Source organism: Hyperolius riggenbachi, chromosome 5 (genome assembly GCF_040937935.1).
Source record: "Hyperolius riggenbachi isolate aHypRig1 chromosome 5, aHypRig1.pri, whole genome shotgun sequence".
NCBI lineage: Eukaryota > Metazoa > Chordata > Amphibia > Anura > Hyperoliidae > Hyperolius > Hyperolius riggenbachi.
The window spans coordinates 32,233,633-32,256,677 of NC_090650.1; the positions used below are offsets into that span (position 1 = coordinate 32,233,633).

Consider the following 23,045-nt stretch of genomic DNA (forward strand, 5'->3'; position numbering starts at 1 on the left):
TCTGGTTCCTCCCTTCCTCTCCTCCACTGCAATTGGCTCCTTAGTCGCTCCACCATCCTTATTAAGTTGAACATCGATGGTCAACCTGAGCTCCACTATTCTCCTGGTGACCATCTTGGCATCTTCCCTTGTAACCGTGAGGAGCTAGTTCTAGCTCTGCTGGAGCGAATAGAGGACCCACCACCGGCTAATGACACTGTCCTTGTGGAGACAATGGACAAGGACTCCAGTCTACGTAAGTTGGAGATGCCAGAATCCGATCTTGTGTCATTTTTTTTCTTTCCCCTCACTAATTCCGACCTTTCTCTTTAACCAGGACTGGGGTCTGGCTGGAAAGCCACTTGGGTGTCCGATACACGAGTCCCTCCCTGTACTCTGCGTCAGGCTCTGACCAACTACCTGGACATCACCACACCTCCAACGCCACAATTCCTACAGCTGCTGAGTGTCTTGTGTGAGGATCCTAATGAAAGGCAACGGCTGGAGATACTGAGCCAGGTAAGATGGCAAACAGGAGCGCACCAGACCAGCCAATGAGCAAGATGCTAACACAAAGCAGTGATGGCTGAAAAATAAGGAATTGGATGGTTCTTGTCCATAGCAAAAAATCTCTAGACCATAAAGTGTGGAGGAAAATCAAAATGGCAAGCCTCACGCTACACGTAGCTACACGCTGTACCTGGTGACAGTGGAAAGCTCGGGAGAAGCTGTTAGCTGAGGGCGTTTGCTGTGAAGCATTGCCCACAGCTGGCCTCCTCCAACAATGTTGGAGTCCTTTGTGACTCCAGTTTTAATGAGCTATGTGGATCGATATATCAAGAATTTGAAGCATTAGGACTTGCAGCTGTCCCTCTGGGTAGAGATGTTGTCCTTTGCAAACTGGAGCTGAAACTGGCTGTTCTGGAACCGGAATTAAAACTTCCATTTACCTTTCTCAGTGTACGTATTCATGAGTTGTGCATACATGTACCATGGGAGAAACTTGGGTCAGAATCAGTAGTGATAAACATCAACACCATAGAATGCATTCTGAAACCAAAAGATGGAGCTCAGGATGATCATGAGAGCTGTGGTTCCAGTTCCACCAGCCGCAGCGACACTGACAGTGCCAAGTCTCCGGTGAAGCCAAGGAATATGCAACAGATGGCGCTCACTGAACCGGACCGACCCACCAGGTGATATTGTAGTGTCCACTCTGCATGGTGGAAGAGGCAGACCCAGGATATACAGCTGTCTTCTCACTCTGTCATTCAAAGTATAAAATGCCAATCCCCCCCCCCCCCCCCCCAAAAAAAATGGCGAGCCTCGCCTGGCGTGTTTCTGTGAAAAACAGCGGTAGAGTACGAAGATGAAGACTATTATGCTCTCTCATTACTTGTACTTTGTAGTTTCAGCCAGCCACTGTATGAGGGAGGCAATTTTAATAAAGATCACCCCTACACCTGATCCGAGAATATAGCAATGGTCCCTCTTAGTGCCCAAAGTAAAAAAAAGACTGGGTCTCTACCTGGATTTTTAGGCCAATTGGCCAAATTTATTTTTAGTGCTTGAAGCACTTGAAAAAGACCAACCAGGTCGAAACGTTGTGCTTTTTCACTGTGTTATTCGCAAAATAAATTTGGCCAATTGGCCTAAAAATCCGGGTAGAGACACAGTCTTCTTTTTACTTTGGACTGTTGTTACACCCTTGGTGGATACGGGTGTTGACTGGTTGACTCCCTGGTGCTAACATTTGCTTGGGTTGCAGCATCAAGGTATTTCATATTGCTTTGGACTATTGCATCCTCTTAGTGCCCAGAAACCTCACCATGTGCAGTCACTACACTACTGCTGTGGTTACAAATGCTGCCATTTGGTTGCTGAATGACACTCTTACCTTGGCAGATCAAGAGTTGAACTGCTTGGCAAGTGCGCAGTTCAGTGCTCTTTGTGAATTAGCCTATATTCCACCCACAATGGACCTCACAATGGACAAAAAAATGTTAACACTTACGTTATGGCTGCATTATATAGGACAGCTGTACCAAATCCTGGGACAAAAAGTGTGCTGTTACTGCCTAGTGCCTATAGGTGTCAGTGTTACATTATCTACACTATAAAGTGTTTATCAGAACCTGTTCTAGTCCTTGTGTGGTTATTGTTCTATAAAACACAACGGGAAGTAAATCCATTGCATCCTGATCATCTTGTTGTCCTGCAGGACGCTCGGCAGTACGAGGAGTGGAAGTGGTTCCGCTGCCCCAACCTGGTGGAGGTTCTGGAAGAATTCCCGTCTATCTCCGTCCCCAGCTCCCTCCTCCTGACACAGTTGCCCCTCCTCCAGCCGCGATACTACTCCATCAGCTCCTCCCTGGACGCTTATCCAGACCAGATCCACCTGACAGTGGCTGTGGTGACCTATCACACCCAAGGTGAGGATGACCGACGCCGCCATGCTATGTACAGGTCTTTATATTTGTCGGTGACTCCCCTAATAATATCCGTCTCTCTGTTATATAGAAGGGAAAGGACCTTTGCACTACGGTGTGTGCTCAACGTGGCTAGACCAGCTGTCCTCTGGCACCTCCGTCCCTTGCTTTGTCCGTGGGTAAGTTCTTGATGTGACTATCCAACCTGACATGTCTACCCCGTAGGATGCAGGGAGACCAGGAAGTCAGGAGACCGCAGTCTTACTACCCTCCGCCCTGATTTTGCACCAGGTTGCTCGCATAGCTTGGACAGAGCATGATGTGAAACCGGGGTGAAGTAGGTGTCCACAGTATAGCTACCCCCCCCCCCCCCCCCCAATACTGCATCAACTATGTGAGTATCAGCAAGTTGCTTGCATACTTTATACAGAGGGTAATGTAATTGGGGTGCAGCGGATGCTGTAGGTCAGGGGACCCCAGTATAGATACCCTCCACCATACTCCATAAGGGCACAACTCCATTTTAATATAGCACTATGTAACATTGGGGTACAGTGAACTAGAAATATCACGGGCCCCCGGTATGGATATGCTCCCCTGTACTCCAGTGGGGTGCAACACCACTTTTATATAACAATGATTGGGGTACAGTGAACTGGGTATCAGGGACCCCAGTATGGATACCCTCCCCTGTACTCCAGTGGGGTGCAACACCACTTTTATGTAGCATAATGTGACATTGGGGTACAGTGAACTTGGGATATAATTGGGGTACAGTGAACTCAGGAGGTGAGGGTATCTCAGCATGGATACCTTCTCCCCCTCATACTCCAGTAGGGGGTGCTACACAGCTTGTGTGCAGCATAATGTAACATTGGGGTGCATTGGAGTTAGTAGACACCCCATCCCTCCAGTAAAGGCCACCCCTTCTTTCCCCAGGAATACACGCATTACAATTCTTTATTTTTACATTTCTACTGGCTGTTGAGATCCTTTCTGATTGGCCTTCAGCAAGCAGCCACGCCCTCTTCATTATAAGCTATCAGCAGAGGAGTTCAGAGCAGCTGAATGTCATCCAGAAAGGTTTATATCCACTCCTGCATACTCTGTACTCCTATGTCTTCCTGCACAGAGCACCCACCTTCCACTTACCCACTGAAATAGAAGCTCCATGTATCCTGGTGGGCCCCGGAACCGGCATCGCACCCTTCAGAGGATTCTGGCAGCAGAGACTCTACGACATTGAACATAGAGGTGAGCTAATATCTGACCTGACACTGGGCTGAACTCTGTGAGCTCCGAGCATGGAAGGGCTGTAATAAGTACAAGTCTTCTGTGAGTCACTACGAGGGCCCCTTTACTGTTACAACAAAACATTTCTGGGTCTCCACATCCTGGGAGGGGCATTGTTTTCCATCAATAGAGAATGCTGGCCTATTGTTTTCACTCAGATAAACCCTGCCTGTGGGAAATACCTATAGCAGTGATGAGAGGCGCTGCGCTGAGAGTACACAACCTTAAGCTGCTCCTTTTTTGTATTTTTGCCTGAAGAAGCGGGCTTGGGACCCGCGAAACGCGTTGCAAATTGTTTATTCTGGAGTACAAATTAAATGTTCTTTGCATTTTCTGATTACAGTGGTTGTGTTTTGAATATTGGGGAGGCAGGTCCACCCTTGCTCCCCCGTGCTTTTATTGTTTTTTATATATGGTTCTCCTTTTATCCTGCTGGCGCCTCTGTTTGTTATTACATAGCGTGCATTCTCGTGCACGTGAAAATAGTGGAAAAAAAACACCAAACAAAAAATACACCTTTATTTCCAAATACTGTATTGTCACCATACTTTGTACTAAGGACATAATTAAAATCTTGTGATAACCAGGACAAATAGGTAGATACAATGTGTGGGTTTTATGCACAGTAGCAGTGTTTGTTAAAATTATCGGGGATGAAATTGGAGAAATAGTGTATTTTTTCCTTTTTCCCTTTAAATGCATAGAAAATAAAGTAATTACTGAAAACAAATACCAACGCCAAAAAGCCCAATTGGTGGTGAAAAAACAAGATATAGATCATTTCATTGTGATTAGTAGTGATTAAACTATTGGCAAATGAGAGGGATGAGCACTGAAAGGTGAAAATCGCTCTTGTCCGTTAGGGTAAAAACACCTTTGGGGTGAAGTGGTCAAAAAAAATTGCGTGGACTCCTTAAAAAAAAAACAAAAAAGACGACAAATAAAAAAACACATAGGAGATAAGTCTTTATTATACAGTATATCTGTTCATGTGTTCAACTTCATTGCCTCTCCGTGGATACAGATTTACTTAAAGTGTACCAGAGATGACATGTGACATGGTGAGATAGGCGTATATATACAGTGGCAAGTATACAGACACTTGTGCTGTGCTCCTTTTCTTTGTCCCCTGCCTGAAAGAGTTTATAATTAGCTATGGAACTGACAGATTTTCTCCAGTCAGGACTCAGTCAGCTCACTGATAACAAATTACAGCTATAAAACACTTTCCTAAGCAGATACCTGGACTTTTTACTGTGGGAGGAAAAGATAAAAAGGTCAATAGTTCATGTACTGTATTTTCTCTCTGGGACTCTTGAGACTCTGCAATTGAGCAGAGACTATGAAACATTAATCTGCTTTGTAAATGTTTATACATAAAATAAAACCTTGAGATATCCAAAAGAGTCATTTTTAGGAGTAGAAGGTCAGATCCAATTGTTTATCTCATTAGATTATTTTCATCTCTGGTTCACTTTAAGGGCCGGTTCACACAGACGCTTGGCGTTTACCACTGATGTCTGGGACTCATCATTATGCTCCCATTCAAATGAATGGGAGCATTTGTATTGGGTTTTTACCGGCATTTGCGCGAACGCGGCTTTCCGATCCCGATTTCTCCTGGTGTTTCAGGCGGCCCTGGACGCTATATGTGGATTCCAGGGTCGATTACCGCAGCGTCTTCGTGTCCCCCCTGCAGAGATGAAAAACGACGATCGTGGCGGGATGCCGCTAAAAGCCTGTGCAAGCCCCCGAGCGAGAAACCGCTGGAAGCTGGGCAGAAGCCCATGTGACCCGGCCCTTAATTAGATAATTTTTCAAGCAATCCACAAATTCTGATGCCTCCAAATATGTGCAGGTTTTGGTAAGTATGCCTCATAGTCCCATTCTATACAGTACAGTAAAGAACCTGGCAGTGAACAATGCTGAGCAGACATTGAGCATTGGCGCCATCTTGTGATTTTAGATGTGTAGTGCATAAGCTGCCATGCCTTCTGAACTGAGTTACACTGAGTGGAACAAACATTCAGGCACTGGAATCAGTACGCGTGATCTGCATACCTACTCGGGGTTAATGAATTAGATGGTATTAGAGCAGAAGAAGATCAGCACAACAGCATTTTTTAAAATGATCTCCAGCAATGGCCACTTCCATATTCCTCACACTGCAACCTCTCTGGCAGACTGATTATTTCCATAAAGCAGTACAATGTCTACTGGTTTACGCTTAGAAATACTAAAATAATTAGACGACCAGTATAGGTAGCCAGATAGTGCCCCCCTTCCCAGTATAGGTAGCCAGGTTGTGCCCCCCCCCCCAGTATAGGTAGCCAGATAGTGCCCCCCCCCCCCCCCCAGTATAGGTAGCCAGATAGTGTCCTCCTCCTCCCAGTATAGGTAGCCAGATAGTGTCCTCCTCCTCCCAGTATAGGTAGCCAGATAGTGCCCTCCTCCTCCCAGTATAGGTAGCCAGATAGTGCCCTCCTCCTCCCAGTATAGGTAGCCAGATAGTGCCCCCATCCTCCCAGTAAAGGTAGCCAGATAGTGCCCTCCTCCTCCCAGTATAGGTAGCCGGATAGTGCCCTCCCTTCAAGTATACAGTGGGATGCAAAAGTTTGGGCAACCTTTTTAATCGTCATGATTTTCCTGTATAAAATGTTGGTTGTTACGATAAAAAATGTCAGTTAAAAATATCCTATAGGAGACACACACAGTGATATTTGAGAAGTGAAATGAAGTGTATTGGATTTACAGAAAGTGTGCAATAATTGTTTAAATAAAATGATGCAAGTGCATACATTTGGGCACTGTTGTCATTTTATTGGATATCAAAACCTTTAGAACTAATTATTGGAACTCAAATTGGCTTGGTAAGCTCAGTGACCCCTGACCTACATACACAGGTGAATCCAATTATGAGAGATTATTTAAGGGGGTCAATTGTAAGTTTCCCTCCTCTTTTAATTTCCTCTGAAGAGTAGCAACATGGGGGTCTCAAAACAACTCCCAAATGACCTAAAGACAAATATTGTTCCCCATCATGGTTTAGGGGAATAATACAGAAAGCTGTCTCAGAGATTTCAGCTGTCTGTTTCCACAGTTAGGAACATATTGAGGAAATGGAAGACCCCAGGCTCAGTTCAAGTTAAGGCTCGAAGTGGCAGATCAAGAAAAATCTCAGATAGACAGAAGCGACAAATGGTGAGAACAGTCAGAGTCAACCCACAGACCAGCACCAAAGACCTAAAACATCATGTTGCTGCAGATGGAGTCACTGTGCATCGTCCAACCATTCGACACACTTTACACAAGGAAGAAGTTTTAAATCAGGATGATACCATTTATTAGCTAACTAAAAATGAATAAGAATAAGCAAGCTTTCAAAGCACCGCACTTTACACAGGGAGATGCTGTATGTGAGAGTGATGCAGAGGAAGCCTTTTCTCCTCCCACAGCACAAACAGAGCTGCTTGAGGTATGCTAAAGCACATTTGGACAAGCCAGCTTAATTTTGGAATAAGGTGCTGTGGACTGATAAAACTAAAATTGAGTTATTTGGGCATAACAAGGGGTATTATGCATGGAGGAAAAAGAACACTGCATTCCAAGAAAAACACCTGCTACCTACAATAAAATATGGTGGTGGTTCCATCATGCTGTGGGGCTGTGTGGCCAGTGCAGGGACTGGAAATCTTATCAAAGTTGGACACATGGATTCCACTTAATATCAGCAGATTCTGGAGACCAATGTCCAGGAATCAGTGACAAAGCTGAAGCTGCGCTGGGGCTGGATCTTTCAACACGAAAACGACCCTTAACACTGCTCAAAATCCACTAAGACATTCATGCAGAGGAACAAGTATAACATTCTGGAATGGCCATCTCAGTCCCCAGACCTGAATATAACTGAAAATCTGTGGTAAGAGTTAAAGAGAGCTGTCCATGCTCGAAAGCCATCAAACCTGAATGAACTAGAGATGTTTTGTAAAGAGGAATGGTCCAAAATACCTTCAACCAGAATCCAGACTCTCATTGGAACCTACAGGAAGTGGTTAGAGGCTGTAATTTCAAAAGGAGGATCTACCAAATATTGATTTCATTTCTTTTTTGTGGTGCTCAAATTTATGCACCTGCCTAATTTTGTTTAAACAATTATTGCACACCTTCTGTAAATCCCAAAAACTTAATTTCAGTACTCAAATATCACTGTGTGTGTCTCCTATATGATATATTTAACTGACATTTTTTATCGTAACATCCAACAATTTATACAGAAAAATCATGACGATTAACAAGGTTGCCCAAACTGTCGCATCCCACTGTAGGTAGCTGGAGAGTGCCGCCCTCTCCATCCCCCCAGTATAGGTAGCCAGAGAGTGACTCCCCTGCCACAGTATAGGTAACAGAGAGAGTCCCCCTTCACCAGAATCCAGAAGGCACATGCGACCCTTTATCATTTCCTCATAGGCGCTCTGTGGTGAGGGCACCATCTGTTGTCATGTGACAGGCAGCGTTCCAACCATAAAGATGGAATGCCTGGGGGGGGGGGGGGGGGGGGGGCGGGAAAGACAATGAAGATGGATCTTGTGGAGATGAATTGACTATCCTGCTTTCCATTGATCTTTTCATTTACCCCGTCTGGCGGTTTCTCCAGGTGTGGCTCGGGGTTTCCCATTTAGCGACTGAAAATGAACCCCCAGGTACACTCGGGTATAGTGCTAGGGAGATTAAGGCTTCCACTAATACTTACACTCCAGAGGCCGACTTAGCCTCTTCCCAGCTTTTATACCCATCATACCTCCTCCACATGACCAGTAATTGCAGCAGTAGCTCCACCCTCATCGGGTCTCCCTGTTGTTGCAGGTCTGGTTCCTGGTGAGATGACGCTGGTGTTTGGCTCTCGCTGTGCAGAACTTGACCACATCTACAAGGAGGAGACCTACCATGCCAAGGAGAAAGGGGCCATCAAGGAGATCTATACGGCCTTCTCCCGCCAGCCGGACTGCCCCAAGGTGAGGAATGATGATGGAAGATCAGTGTGTCTTTGGCTTATGAATTCTTTGTGAAATGTTTGAGTAGGGGTGTGGTGGGGATTAAACAAACAAACACAGAACATTATATCGTGCTTTTCTCCTGGCGGACTCTAAGCGTCAGAGCTACAGCCACTAGGACGCGCTCTATAGGCAGTAGCAGTGTTAGGGAGACTTGCCCAAGGGCTCCTACTGAATAGGTGCTGGCTTACTGGACAGGCAGAGCCGAGATTCGAACACAGATCTCCTGTGTCAGAGGCAGAGCCCCTAACCAGCATACTATCCAGCCATCCAGGATTAGATTACCAATAGAGGATTTCTGGGTGCTGGACCCTAAATAAGCGATCAGAAGAAATCCACAAGGTCTGCACACAATCAACGACGGTTTATTTTGTCATAAGCATGATATCCATTCGATCACCGACGATTGTTTCAGGGCCATGGTGGGTCCCCTTTTTCAAGGTACAATAATTTTATACTGTATATGTCTACTGGAGACTTGTTAGTTCCCCTTCATATAATATTTGAAAATAAGAAGTATATCAATCTAGGATGGAAATACTGTTTCATTTAAAAATGAAGGACAAGCAGGCATGATCAGCGTATGGAGGGAAAAGGTTTTTGCCATTTAAAGGGGTTCTTTACAGTAAGAGTGGTTAAAATCTAGAATATTTTACCACAGGAAGTAGTAATGGCAAATTCTGTATCTGCATATAAAGGGGGCTTAGATGCTTTCCTTGCATTGAAGGACAACCACGGCTATAATTACTATGCAATTCCCGACGGAATTCTCTTTTAAAGAGACTCTGAAGCCAAGAAAAAAAACAGGTTTTTACTTTAAAATACGGTACTTTAACATAATTGCTCCACCTAAAAAGCCGCATCCCCGCGGCTGAAAACTCAATAACCCCTAACTCCCCGGGGCAAAAATCCACAACTTTCTAGGTCATGGATTTTGCTGCCCGGGGAGCCAGAGCTTTGGACTGTAGCTCTGCCTCCATTCACGTCAATCTGCGCTGATCTCCGCCTCTCCCCGCCCCTCTCAGTGAAAGAAGACTAAGAGGGGCGGGAAGAGGTTGCGATCATCACAAATTGACGCGTGTAGAGGCGGAGCTACAGCCCAAAGCTCTGCCTCTATGCGGAAGGAGCCCTGCGATGTGCCCCGGGGAGTTTGGGGTGATTAATGGAGTTTTCAGCCGCGGGGATGCGTTTTAGGTGGGGCAATTATGTTAAACAGGTTTTTAAAGTAAAATCCTGTTTTTTTCTTGCCTTCAGAGTCTCTTTATGCGAAAACTGTTAGCGAGAAGCATGTGGAGGCAGCCATATTTATTTCCTTTTTAACAATACCAGTTGCCTGGCAGCCCTGCTAATCTATTTGGCTGCAGTAGTTTCTGAATCACACAAGAAACAAGCATACAGCTAATCTGGTCAGATCTGATAATAATGTCAGAAACACCAGATCTGCTGCATGCTTGTTCAGGGGCTATGGCTAATAGTATTAGAGGCAGAGGATCAGCAGGGCTGCCAGGCAACTGGTATTGCTTAAAAGGAATTAAATATGGCAGCCTCCACCTACCTCTCTATATACAGTTGTCCTTTAAGGCTCATTGGCCCAAGCATGTGAAGGATTTTTGCCTTCCTTCTGGGATATGTGCGGGTTTAGGACAGTTATCTTATTCCTTTCTTCCTTGGTTGAACTCGATGGACGGATGTCTTTTTTTCAACCAAACAATGTAACATTTTTTTCTGTAAAATAAAAAAAAAATCAATCTCATATACAAAGGACAACAGTCAAACTAATTGTATTTTGGCAAACACCATAAATGAATAATGTAACACGTGTAGTCCAGGACACAGCAAATAATATTACTGTGCTGCGTGTGGTTTGTGAAATGTAAGGCGTCACCCTGAGGAAGAGTCCATCATCCCAGGGGACACCAATGAGGGATGACCAGAGGGAATAAATATATTTGCAGCCTCCCCCACCCGACTGTGCATTGTACAGCACTTGACGGCTGCAGTGAGGAGCGAGAGACGGCCTTTTTTGCTCATATTCTTGCAAACGCTGCTCACACTAAACTCGTCCCCTCTTTCAGCTCACTTGTTTAGCCAACATCCAATGAAGCTGCAGGTGTTTGGGGGCAAATGTGGAGGCACATCAGGAGGGAGAGACACTCTTACTTCTGTAACAGACTATTGGTCAAGATTTGTAGGAGCGATAGCGGCTGTCCCGTCACCCGTGCTGTACAAAGCACAGTCAGGCGGGGGAGAGTGCTCACTGGTGTCCCCTGGGATGATGGACTCTATCTCAGGTCAGTGCCTCCTCTGGTGGTACAATTAGTTTGATAGTTGACCTTTAAATAAAACTGTACATTGGTCCTGAAAGAGGGACAAATGAAGAGGAAAGATCACCAGAGGAACTGGGTTCCCAAACAGGAACAGTCCCTTCAGAAAAGGGACAGTTGGGAGCTACATGAGCTATGCAGCTTTGCCTCCAGAGGTAAAGCATTATAACTGGTTGGAGGGCTCTGCCATATTTTACCATTGCACATAGACTTTACTATACCCGCTAAACACGCCACAGAAATAGGCAAAGAGCAAGTAAAAGAGAAGAGTTTACACTGATCAGTCATATGGATGGTGCATATCTGCTTTATTCCCTTCTCTTCTAGACCTACGTACAGGATATTCTGCGAACACAGCTGGCCTGCCATGTCTACGATGTTCTGAAGAACCAGAATGGACACATGTACATCTGTGGGGACGTCACTATGGCCACTGATGTCCTACAGACTGTCCAGCTCATCTTGGTGTCTCAGGGGGACATGGGTGTCATTGAGGCTGGAGACTACATTGGAGAGCTGAGGGTAGGTAGATTACCAGACTCCACTGCTAAGGATACATAGAGTTTTAGCCTCACTCCTGTTGGGTAGCTTAACCACTTAAGGACCAGGGCTGTTCTTTGAGATCTGCGCTGCGTGGGCTCTCCAGCCCGCAGCGCAGATCGTGAGCAAGGCAGGGCGATCAGACTTCCCCCCCCCCCCTTTTTTCCCCACTAGGGGGATGACCTGCTGGGGGGGGGTCTGATCGACGCCGCTCCGTGTGGCCGAGCGGGGGGGGCTCTTCAAAGCCCCCCTCCGCAGCGTTTTCTGCGCTCCCTCCTTCCCCTTACCTCCAGCTTCCTTATTATCCTGCGCAGGACGGATATCCATCCTGCGCATTGAAGGATAGGCTTCAGCCTATCAAATGACGGCGATCCCCGGCCAATCAGAGGCTGGGGATCGCCGATCTGCTTTACGGCGCTGCTGCGCAGCAGCGCCGTATGATGTAAACAGCGGGGATTTCTTCCCCGCGTGTTTACATTAGGCGTGCGAGCCGCAATTAGCAGCTCGCACACTGTTCACGGAGACAGTCTCCGTGAACTGACATGGAAAGGCCGCTCGTACGAGCGGCCTTTCCATGTAATAACCACTTAAACCCGCCGCCGCCTATAGGCGTAAGGCGGTCCTTAAATTAAAGGGAACCTTAATTGACATGATGTAAAGGTTTTTCACCTTTCTCTGGATCAACAGGGATATGTGAGCGTGCAGGCTAGTGTACTTTATTTTCTGGTTGAACTCGATGCACATACTGTAGGTCTTTTTTCAACCCCCAAAAAAATGCATTTGATGATGAGATAGAGATGTGTATGTACACAAATAATTATGCTGTGTTCCTTTTCTTCTTTTTCTGTCTGAAAGAGTTAAAACTGACAGTTTCTCCCAGTCACACTATACCATAATTCCTCACTGATAAGGAGTTACAGCCATAAAACTCTTTCCTGGCAGAGAAGGCTTCTGAGGGCAGAGGATAGATATAAAAGTCAACAGTTCATATATTTTAGCTCTCTGGAGCACACAAACACAGTGTTATTGAGCAAAGCAATAAATCTATTTTTTTTTTAGATTTTAACCATAAAGCTGTGGGAGATCTAAAAAAAAGTAATTTTTAGGAGTAGGAGGATGGATACAATTGTTTATCTCATCAGTTTATTTTGGCTTGGCACAATCTAGTAGGGAAGGGTTGGGAAAGACAGCTGAAGGATGTGGGATCAGGTGGGGTTTGGATAGTAGATATCTTTAGTGGTATCATGCATGGATGAAATGGTGAAGACAGCAGTTGGGAACAGAATAAAGAGCAGAAGTGGGATTGATTGAATGGAAGACTAATGCTTCATACACACTTGAGATAAAAGTCTTTGGAAAAGGCAAGATCACAGACCAATCTTACCACCCCTCATGTAGTATGAGAGCCATACTCTACACAGTCTATTCTATGGAGCTGCACTCCCCAACAAATAAAATCTTTGCAGGATGCTGCACACACAGATGCCCGTACACACTCAAAAGTTCATTATCTGCAAAAGATCTGTTCCTGCAAAATATCCATTCCATGCAAAATGCATTATAGTCTATGAGATCTGCAGATCATCATACACACTTGGTTTAACAGACAATCATCTGCAGATCATCTGCAGATCAGATTCAACAGGGTGGATTTTCAGATCTGCAGATGATTGCCAGATATGCAGATGAAGTCTGTTAAACCAAGTGTGTATGATGATCTGCAGATCTCATAGACTATAATGCATTTTGCATGGAATGGATCTTTTGCAGGAACAGATCTTTTGCAGATAATGATCTTTTGAGTGTGTACGGGCATCTTTGTGTGCAGCATCTTGCAAAGATTTTATCTTATGGGGAGTGCAGCTCCATAGAATAGACTGTGTAGAGTATGGCTCTCATACTACATGGAATGGGGTAAAATTGGTCTGTGATCTTTCATTTTCCAAAGACTGTTATCTCAAGTGTGTATGAAGCATAAGATGAGTTGTTAAATCAGGTGAAGATTTGGATGCTGGACATGGTTGGTGGAACCTGGAATGGATGAGATGATGGAGACAGGTGGTGGAAACAGAATGAGGAGCAGGTGTGGGATTGGGTAGAATTTGGATCATAGACACATAGCTGATGGAATCTTAAAGGGGAACTTCAGCCTAAACAACATACTGTCATCAAGTTACATTAGTTATGTTAATTAGAATAGATAGGTAATATATTCTCTTACCGACCCCGTTTTTAAAAGAACAGGCAATTGTGATTCATGGGGGCTGCCATCTTTGTCATGGGGGCAGCCATCTTTTTGGTTGAAAGGAGGTGACAAGGAGCAGGAGACACTGTTCCAACTATCCTGTGTCCTGATAACCCCTCCCAGCTGCACACGCTAGGCTTCAAATGTCAAATTCAAAATGTAAAAAAAAAAAAAAAAAAAATTGCACCAAAACAGCAGAATGAGAACAACAACATTAGAAATCCCATCATGCTTTGCACAGCATTAGGGGGAAAATGCCTGGGCAGTTTTTTGCTGTGCAGCTAAAAATGAGGCTTGTATAAGAGAAAAAAAGTTCTGATGCTGTGAAACAGTTAAAGAAACACCAGGCCTTTGCAGTGCTGCTGAGTCAATTTTTAGTCTGGAGGTTCACTTTAAGGCAAACTGGATTTGGCTTCATCCAGTAGGGATGGGATGACAAAGAACAGATTGAGAATGTAGAACCAGGTGATAGTTTAGACTTGGTTGGTGAAATGAGGCATAAATGAGACAGTGGTGACTGTTTATGGGACCAGCTGAAGAGACAATGAGGGAGAGGTATGGTTTGGATGGCAGAAATGGTTGGCGAGCCAGTCATCAATGTGATGGCGGAGAGCAGAATAAGGAACATGAGTTTAGTTGTTTAGATGGTAGACATGGGTGGTGGAGTCAAGTATAGATGGGATAGCGTAGACAGCTGGTGGGTGCAGAATTTGGAGTTAATGTGAAATTAGCTCCTAAGTGGCAGTTGGAGTTCAGATACTAGATGTGGCGGTATAACATCAAAGGTCATGCTTAGTAAACCATTTGTAATTGGCAATAGTACCACTTATTAGTGAATGCTGCTCTAGGCTATTAAAACACACCTGAAGTCGGAAGGGTATGGGAGCTGACATTTATTTATTTTCTTTTAAAGAGACACTGAAGCGAAAAAAAATTATGCTATAATGAATTGGTTGTATAGTACGGATAATTACTAGATAATTAGTAGGAAAGAAAATATACTCATTTTTATTTTCAGTTATATAGTGTTTTTTTTAATAACATTGCATCATTCTCTAATATTTACAGTTTACACACTATTCAGCATTCTTAATGATTTTACAGAGCAGGCCAGTGAACTTTTGAACTGTCCTCTGGAGAGAAAAAGAAAATACAGTGACTGACAGTTGAGATACCAAGCTTTAGAAGACAGAGCTCTCTGCGGTTTTGAAAGTTGTGGAGCTCAATGGCTCTTTTGCATAGATAACAACTGGAGTTTCTTAACTCTTCCTTTACTGGAAACAATATTAGACTTATGTCTCTGCTCCTAATGTTTTATTTCTTAGCTGTACTAAATATACAAATCACTATATCACAATTTTTTATTTCGCTTCAGTGTCTCTTTAAACAATACGAGTCTGACTGCCCTGCTGATCTTTCTGGCACCAATACACTGAATCACAAACCGAAAACAAGCATAGGGCAAATCTAATCAGACTTCAGTCCAGAGCACTTGATCTGCATGCTTGTTCAAGGTCAATGGCAAGGATGTCAAACTCCAGTCCTCAAGGGCCTTTTTTTAGTTACAGGTTTACTTTAAAGAGGAACTTTAACCCAGGATTGAACCTAATCCCAATCAGTAGCTGATACCCCCTTTCCTTTTCTCAAATGGATCATCAGGGCAAGCGCTGTAATAACCGCGCAGGAGATTTGAGTTCAGCCGGCGCCACTATAGACTGTAATAGGAATTATGGCTATAGCAGCGCACAGTGAGTAACTGCAGCGCTGTCAGAAGACGGAGCTGAAATTACTTTTTAAAACACCGTAATTCGGCCACCAGCAATATCTATCAGCTGAATTACATTATTCCCTACCAACCACGTCGACCTGGAGGGGGAATAGTAATAAACGCTGCCGGGACTTGTGCAGGAGCAGGATAAGAGCCGTATATCAGCTGTATCCTGCGCCCTGGCGGCTACTTCATAGGTACGCCATCAGGGGGGTCTGTATGGCTGATATTGTAGTGAAACCCCTCCTACTATGGTCCTGACAGTTTGCTGTCTATGAACATTTTTGCATTGTTAGAAATAAGGGCTTTTTCCAAGTGCCAAGCGAGCAGTATCTCACTATGGGCGTCCTCAGAAAATTTCGGGGGGGGGAGGGGATAGGGGGAATGCTTTCCACGCTGAAAAATGGGCATGGCCGTGGACCAGGATGTGGGTTTGGTCACTGGTGGAGTCAAATTTACATGTACTTAGTGGGACATTAGACAGCAGTGATGGCTAATCTTGGCACACCAGCTGTGACAAAACTACAAATCCCAAAATCCCATCATGCCTCTGCCTCCCCGAGTTATGCTTAGAGCTGTCAGAGTATTGCAATGCCTCATGGGACTTGTAGTTCCACCACAGCTGGAGTGCCAAGGTTAGCCATCACTGGACTAGGACTATGGTAGGGATTAGATTGTGAGCGACTCCGACACAGGTGCCACCCAGTTTAGGTAGTGACAGGGACCCCCCGTGTTTAGTGACAGGGACCCTCAGCTTAGGTGATGACAGGTGCCCCCAGTTTTAGGTAGTGACAGGAACCCCCCATGTTTAGTGACAGAGACTCCCCCCTAGATTAGGTGGTGACAGGTGAACCCCTGTGTTAGGTAGTGGCAGGTGCCCCCAGTTTAGGTAGTGACAGGTGCCCCCTAGTTTATGTAGTGACAGGTGATTCCCAGTTTAGGTAGTGACAGGTGCCCCCCAAGTTTAGCGCACCATGTTTAGTGACAGGGACCCCACTCACCATCAGTCATCCCAGCAGCCAGCGTCAGACCTCAGAATCAGCTGGGGCACGGTACCCCCATGGACACCGCGCTGCATATGGGGAAGTGACATCACTTCTGCATATCAGTGCGGTGTCCGTGAGGTCCTAGCCCCCGTTCTCACTGGTCGCCGGGTGATCGGAGGTCTGACGCTGGCTGCTGTATTACATTATAGGCAGCGGGGATGGCCGGTAAGGGAGGGGATTGGCTGACGACCGGGGGGAAGGCATCCTCCCCATTTTGCCGCTATGTGATCGTGATGCTGTGCATGGAATTCTCAGTAACGAAAATTCCGTACAGATCACCTGGCAAAACTAAAGATGTCACCACCAGTGATACATTTCAGATTGTAAATCAGGGAGAGGAACGATTTTACAATGGCCAAACACTGAATATAAATGAATATTTAAAAAAAAAAAACAATTTTATTAAGTGTTATTTTTACTACAGTTCCTCTTTAAGGTATATAATACCATCCACACAGGTGAAACACAGACAGTATAGTAGATGTCAGCACTCCTTTTAATGTTTCTTATGGTGATATACAGTACTGTATAATTCAAATCCAGCATTTCCAGATCAACAGGGTTTTTTTTTATCAATGGAAATCTATGTAGTAGAAAGCTACTATACAGTCTATGATTGGTTGTATGTTAGGCATGGACGTAATGGTGGAGGCAACTGGTTGGAATAGAGTAAGCAGTAGATTTGGGCAACAGGTAATGGCTCAGACAGAAGGCATGGTTACTAGATAAATGAGGGGCTAAATAGGATTTGGGTGGTGGACACGTGTAGTAGAATCGGAGTGGGTGGAATATTGGAAGCATCTAAAGTTATCAAGATGAGGAGCAGATGATGATGGGTCAGTTGGTTGTCGTGATTGGTGGAAACATACATGGACAGGATGGTGGAGACAGCCACTTGGGGCAGAATGAGAACAGGTAGAACTGGGTAATGTTTCCTTTATGAACCTTACATTTAGATAGTAATTTCTGTATTTCTGTGGCAGGACCAAAACCGATATCATGAAGACATTTTTGGCATCACGCTTCGAACACATGAAGTGACCACACGTGTGAGGTGTCAGTCTATGTCAATACAGGAGAAGCGGGAGACGTGATATATGTACAGGACGACACTCACATGGGACAATCACAATCATACAGAGAGTATAAAGATAAGTCTTCTGTATGTGGAGGTTTAGGACATACCAGTATGTATGTAGAGCTTTTCAGAAGGACATGTACGACCCTCCATCGACAGACATATCCGGATCACTTCACGTTTTCCAGTCAGATAAATGCTACCACTATGAAAAGTTGCACTGGATAATAAAGGAAGACTCTGACCATGTGGCCAATCGCATCACTTCCACAACCTAACTTTGTTCATGTGCTGAGTCCGAAAACTCCAACCCTTTCCTAATCCTCCTGCAGGTGTTCTACACACCACCCTGCTGTTCCTTTTATGTTTGGAACACTTTGGCCTTGATGATGACTCGGAGTTTGATGCATGGAGAGATATTTGTGGACCCAAGAGCTGTTTGTTGGCTGTTTGTTTCAGATGCAAAATGGTTTCCTTCAATCTTATCAAAGGTGATGATAGTGCCATCTGCCCGCTGCCAGGAATCCTCACTGCCACCGAGATTACAGGCGGTCTGTGCCTTTGTTCTGGTTCTTACCAAGTGTTAGGAACCTACGTTATCCTGTTTTACGCAAGGATGAAAGTCTTGGGTGTATATGACGTCATACTATATGTTCTCCGTGTTCTATTAATAAATGGTAGCTATAACCAAGGGATGTCTCCTCTAGTGTACGTCCTATAGGCAGTGCCATATACTGTATATGCATTATATGCCTTGACTTTTCCATGCAGGCGTCCTTTCGTTGATCATACATGACATGAATATAGGCCGCAACAGAAAAACTACTGACAGGTGAAGTAAATTATGTTAATTTATCTCATTATCATGGCAGCAAGTCAGTTGGGCATGGTATGCTGGAAGCGGGAAATATGGGCATTGGTTAGGATCTGTGTGCCTTTTGCAAGGGCCAAGCCGTAAGACCTAAACTAATTGAGTCACAGAATCTCCGAAATGCCAGGATTTCTGAGGTGTTCATGGTATGCGGTGGTTTGCACCTACCAAAGGTGGTCTGAGAAGGGACAACCGGAAACAAAACCATGGTTACCCAAAGCTCATTGATGCACAAGGGGAGCAGAGGTTAGCTAGTCTCATACAATCCCACAGAAGAGCTAAATGCAGGCCCCCCCAACAGCAGAGTTTAGTAGTCTCTGTGCCCCCCCCCCCCCTTACACACACAAATCAGTTAGGTAGTTTTTGTGACCCCCCCCTTCTCCCCACGGCAGAGTCAGGTAGTCTCTATATGCATGATGAAGCCATATTGAGGTAGGAGGCTTCACAGTGTTGGGTTGGCCTGCAGTAGAGATGGGAGGAGTATGGATGGAGCAGGTATAGTATGTGGTTAGGGCTGAGCTTTAGGAAGGATGGGGAGGAGAGGATTGAGCTTCCCCCAAGATGGTGGGGGTCACGGGGGCTATTTTTACACCCCTATTATCCAAGGCCCGGGTCTCTCTGGCGTTTCCAGAAATCTGGTGCTAAATAGAAGAAGGGGCCCTGGTCTGAATAACCACATTTCCTTTGGCATCTTAATTCTCAAGATCTCAGTCTGATCAAGTATCTCTGGGATGTGCTGGAAATACAAGTCTGTTCCATGGAGGACTCTCCTCTACGGATGGTCAATGAAACGTAAATAAATTGTTGATTCAGGGTTATGCAAATTTTGTATGTAAATTTATGCTGCTTGAAAATTGAGCCATTGGGTCCTGCCAAGATGGGATTCGAGTGGTCCATTTTCAAGCTTATAAATTTGCATACAACATGTGCATAATCTTGCGTTGACTTGGAATAATTTGCACTTCATTGACTATCCCTACTCAACCAAGAACATGCAGGACTTGAAGGATCTTCTGCTATCGTCTTGGTGCCACCAGAAACCACAGGGCTGCCTTCACAGGTCTTGTGGAGTCCAGGCGTCAGTGGATCAGAGCTTGTACTCGCAGCACAAACCCGTCTAAGGCCTGGGACCCAAAGTGCTATCACAATGGCTAGTGATTTGTAGTAGCGCTTTGCAAGCGATGTTGGGAGCGATTTCCCTGCTCCTACACAATACATTAGAATGGAAACACTCCAAAAATGCTGCATGTCCTGTGATTGCGATTTGCCTTGTCGCAGTGGCTCTAGTAAAATCTGTCCCAACCATTTACATTGGCAGAGCGTTTCGGGAAATCGCTAGCGATTGAAAGGGTTCCCTCAATGCTCAAAAAAACGCTCTAGTGGGTTCCAGCTCTGACACAATATTAATCAAGTGGCTTTAATGTTCAGGTGTCAAATAACTCCAGGGTGCGTGCAAACAGTATACAGATTGGAACTGGCCAATCAAATCACTTCCTGTGGATTTTTTTATAGACACTTCCCCTGAAGTGAGAGAGATATGTAGGCTGACATATTTATTTACTTTTAAATAATGCACATTGCTTAGCTCTGTCTTGTGTATTCTTAGCAATAGACCCTGAACAAGCATGCAATGTTTCCACTGAAGTTTGACATGATTAGCTGCATACTTGTTTCAGGTGTGTGATTTAGACAACTATTGCTGCCAAAGTGATCAGCAGGACAGCCAGGCAAGTGGTATTGTTTAAAACAAAATACATATGGCAGCCTCTATATCCCTTTCAGTTCATGGGGATTATCAGTACTTATCACAGCAAAATGATCTAAACCTTGTTTTTTTTCGCCACCAATTAGACTTTCTTTAGGTAGTACATTTTGCTAATAATTATTTTATTCTAAATGCATTTTAACGGGAATAATATGAAAAAAATAATTATTTCTCAGTTTTCAGCCATTATAGTTTTAAAATAAAACATGCTACCATAATTAAAACCCACATATTTTAATTGCTCATTTGCATTTGACCTGGTTATTACACTGTTTAAATTATATCCCTAGTACAATGTATTGTAACAATATATTATTTGGAAATATAGGTGTAATTTTTCTGTTTTTCTGTGTCCGGTCCATAATTAAAAGCCCTTATGTAGAAAAATAACAGTAATGTACACTCATAAAATACATATTAAAAAAAATCTAAGGCAACTATTTATGTATTTTTTAAACCTACAAGTGTTGGGGGTGCTTTGGAAGTAGAAGGGATTAATTTTATTAATTTTCAAAAATGTATGGTGTATGTGTGTGTAATTTTACTTTGTCGCCACTAGTTGGCACTGCAATCACTATCCTGGTTTACCCAGGAAGTGTTCACTTTTTTATTTTACATTTTACATTTGACTCTGAAGGTGGCCACTAACTGTCCAATTTCTAGCGAAAAATCATTCAAGTGAACAGAAATTCTGTCCAGATTGGTTGTAAATAATCTCTGTTGATGGGCACAATTGATTACAAGCGATTATAAAAATAGTCGTCCAATTGGATTTTCGTCAAATCAAAATTTGGATGTTCTTGTTGGTTGTGATAAATAAGAAGCAAAGATTGGTTCGTTGATGGTGTAGTGAAAGATTTTTCTTCCGGTCAGAATTTTATCATCGTTCGAACGATTTTTCACTAGAAATTGGATCATTAGTGGCCACCTTTACTACTTCCTGTATTATGAATGGACCTCGCCCCTGATCGGGGTCATGTCCATTTATTCCAGGCATTGCGATTGGTTAGGGCAGGTATGCCCAACTCCAGTCCTCAAGGGCCATATCCATGCCAGTGTTGAGGATGGACAGACAAATAGCAAATATGCTTTACTTGATGATCCACGCTTTGCCTGATTCAGCTCCAACAATAACATTGAGCTGTGCTAAAAATGTATGAGGATCTCAGCCATTGAGGACTGGATTTGGGCATCCCTGGGTTAGGGGATCGCTTGTTCCCCTTCACCAATCACGGATCCCCGTATTCCAACGGGTAAGAGCGGTGGGCAGGCATTCGTGCGCGCATGCACAGTGGCGGGAGCGAGTGATACATTAAAGGTCCTGGAGCGTTGAAGAGGCTCCGTCAGGACGCTTTAATGCGGCAACTTGACACTACGTGGTTAAATCTGCATGCAGGTCAGTCTTAATGGCAACTCATTAACCATCTATTATTTATCACTCATTCTTCTGTCTACACACCTCGTCTTCATGGGTCTTGTGGTCTCCACCTGCCTTGTCTACACATGATTATATTTATTATTTATCACGCCTTCTGCTGCACATGACCCTCATACACCAGGCTTCTGTCATCTGTCTTGTGGATTTTCTGGCCTTTGCTTGACATATTTATCCCTCGTTCTGTTTTACATAAACATCATACATTGTACAGACTAACCAACAAGCTCATGGTGAACCAGAACTCATTAGAGTGTGTGAGGGGCTACAATGGTCCAAAAAGCCCCCTTACTAAAATACTAAGGAAAACAAAAGTTTGCTTTCTTAAAACAGAAATAATTTGCGATAATTCAGGTTGGAGTGAGCTTGCTGGTTAGTCTGTACCTCTTGGTGTTACAAGCCCTAATCCATAGAGACAAATTAATCCATGCCATGCACTGATGAGGATCAAACAATCCAAAACAGTCTATATGCATGTTGGATTATTATGGCTCTGTACAAATTAACAAGCTGACACATCATTGCATTCCAGCGGTTCTGGAGGTGTGTTTAGCTTCTAAGGGTAACAATGGTCAATTTGAATATCTTCAGCAGTGATGCATTGTAGGAGACATCTCAAGCTCACTCCAACCTGAATTATCGCAAATTCTTTCTGTTTTAAGAAAGCAAACTTTTGTTTTCCATCATACATTGTGTCTGTCATACTTGGGGATTGTGGATCTGCCCATCTTTTCTATAACATGACATAAATATGACTAGGATTGCTTCTCATAATCCCCACACACCTTGTCTTCATCACAAGCAGGACTTCTGGTTCTGCCCGGTATTGTCTATATATGACACAATAGTGTGAGTCAGCCCCCAGCCAGATGTTCTGCTCAGTGTTGCCGTCTGTGACAGATCAGGGATGGCAGCTGGTTTTATACTACCTACAGCCATAGCTGTGCCATATGTCACAAGGACATCGCAGACAAAAGCCTGGTACACACATCCATTTTGGATTGCCCACTTGTATGACTTTATCACCTCCATGTAGTATGAGAGCTTACCTACACTAATCGGTTCATAGTATTCAAAATCGGTTGGCCCTCACACAACATCGCAGAGGTAACATTTCCCAGTGATTGGCCAATCAAAATTGGATGTGTGTGCAAGGCTAAAGAAAGTTTTACAAGTTGGGAGTGGAACTGTGTGTCCTACAGTGTTATCTCCACCTGTCCA

At 44.2% G+C, this 23,045-nt stretch overlaps 1 protein-coding gene across 7 annotated transcripts in view; it reads left to right on the top strand.

Moving 5' to 3' along the window:
* NOS3 (nitric oxide synthase 3) overlaps nucleotides 1-18,444 on the top strand; it is a 242,706-nt gene extending 224,262 nt beyond the window's left edge. For all 7 annotated transcript variants that reach the window (XM_068235393.1, XM_068235396.1, XM_068235397.1 and 4 more), the window contains 8 exons: nucleotides 45-235; nucleotides 317-498; nucleotides 2,201-2,411; nucleotides 2,500-2,587; nucleotides 3,541-3,662; nucleotides 8,565-8,713; nucleotides 11,404-11,598; nucleotides 17,659-18,444. In XM_068235393.1, coding sequence (XP_068091494.1) covers nucleotides 45-235; nucleotides 317-498; nucleotides 2,201-2,411; nucleotides 2,500-2,587; nucleotides 3,541-3,662; nucleotides 8,565-8,713; nucleotides 11,404-11,598; nucleotides 17,659-17,769 — 1,249 coding nt within the window. In that variant the 3' untranslated portion in view covers nucleotides 17,770-18,444. The remainder of the gene's footprint in view (nucleotides 1-44; nucleotides 236-316; nucleotides 499-2,200; nucleotides 2,412-2,499; nucleotides 2,588-3,540; nucleotides 3,663-8,564; nucleotides 8,714-11,403; nucleotides 11,599-17,658) is intronic.
* The last annotated feature ends 4,601 nt before the right edge of the window (nucleotides 18,445-23,045 follow it).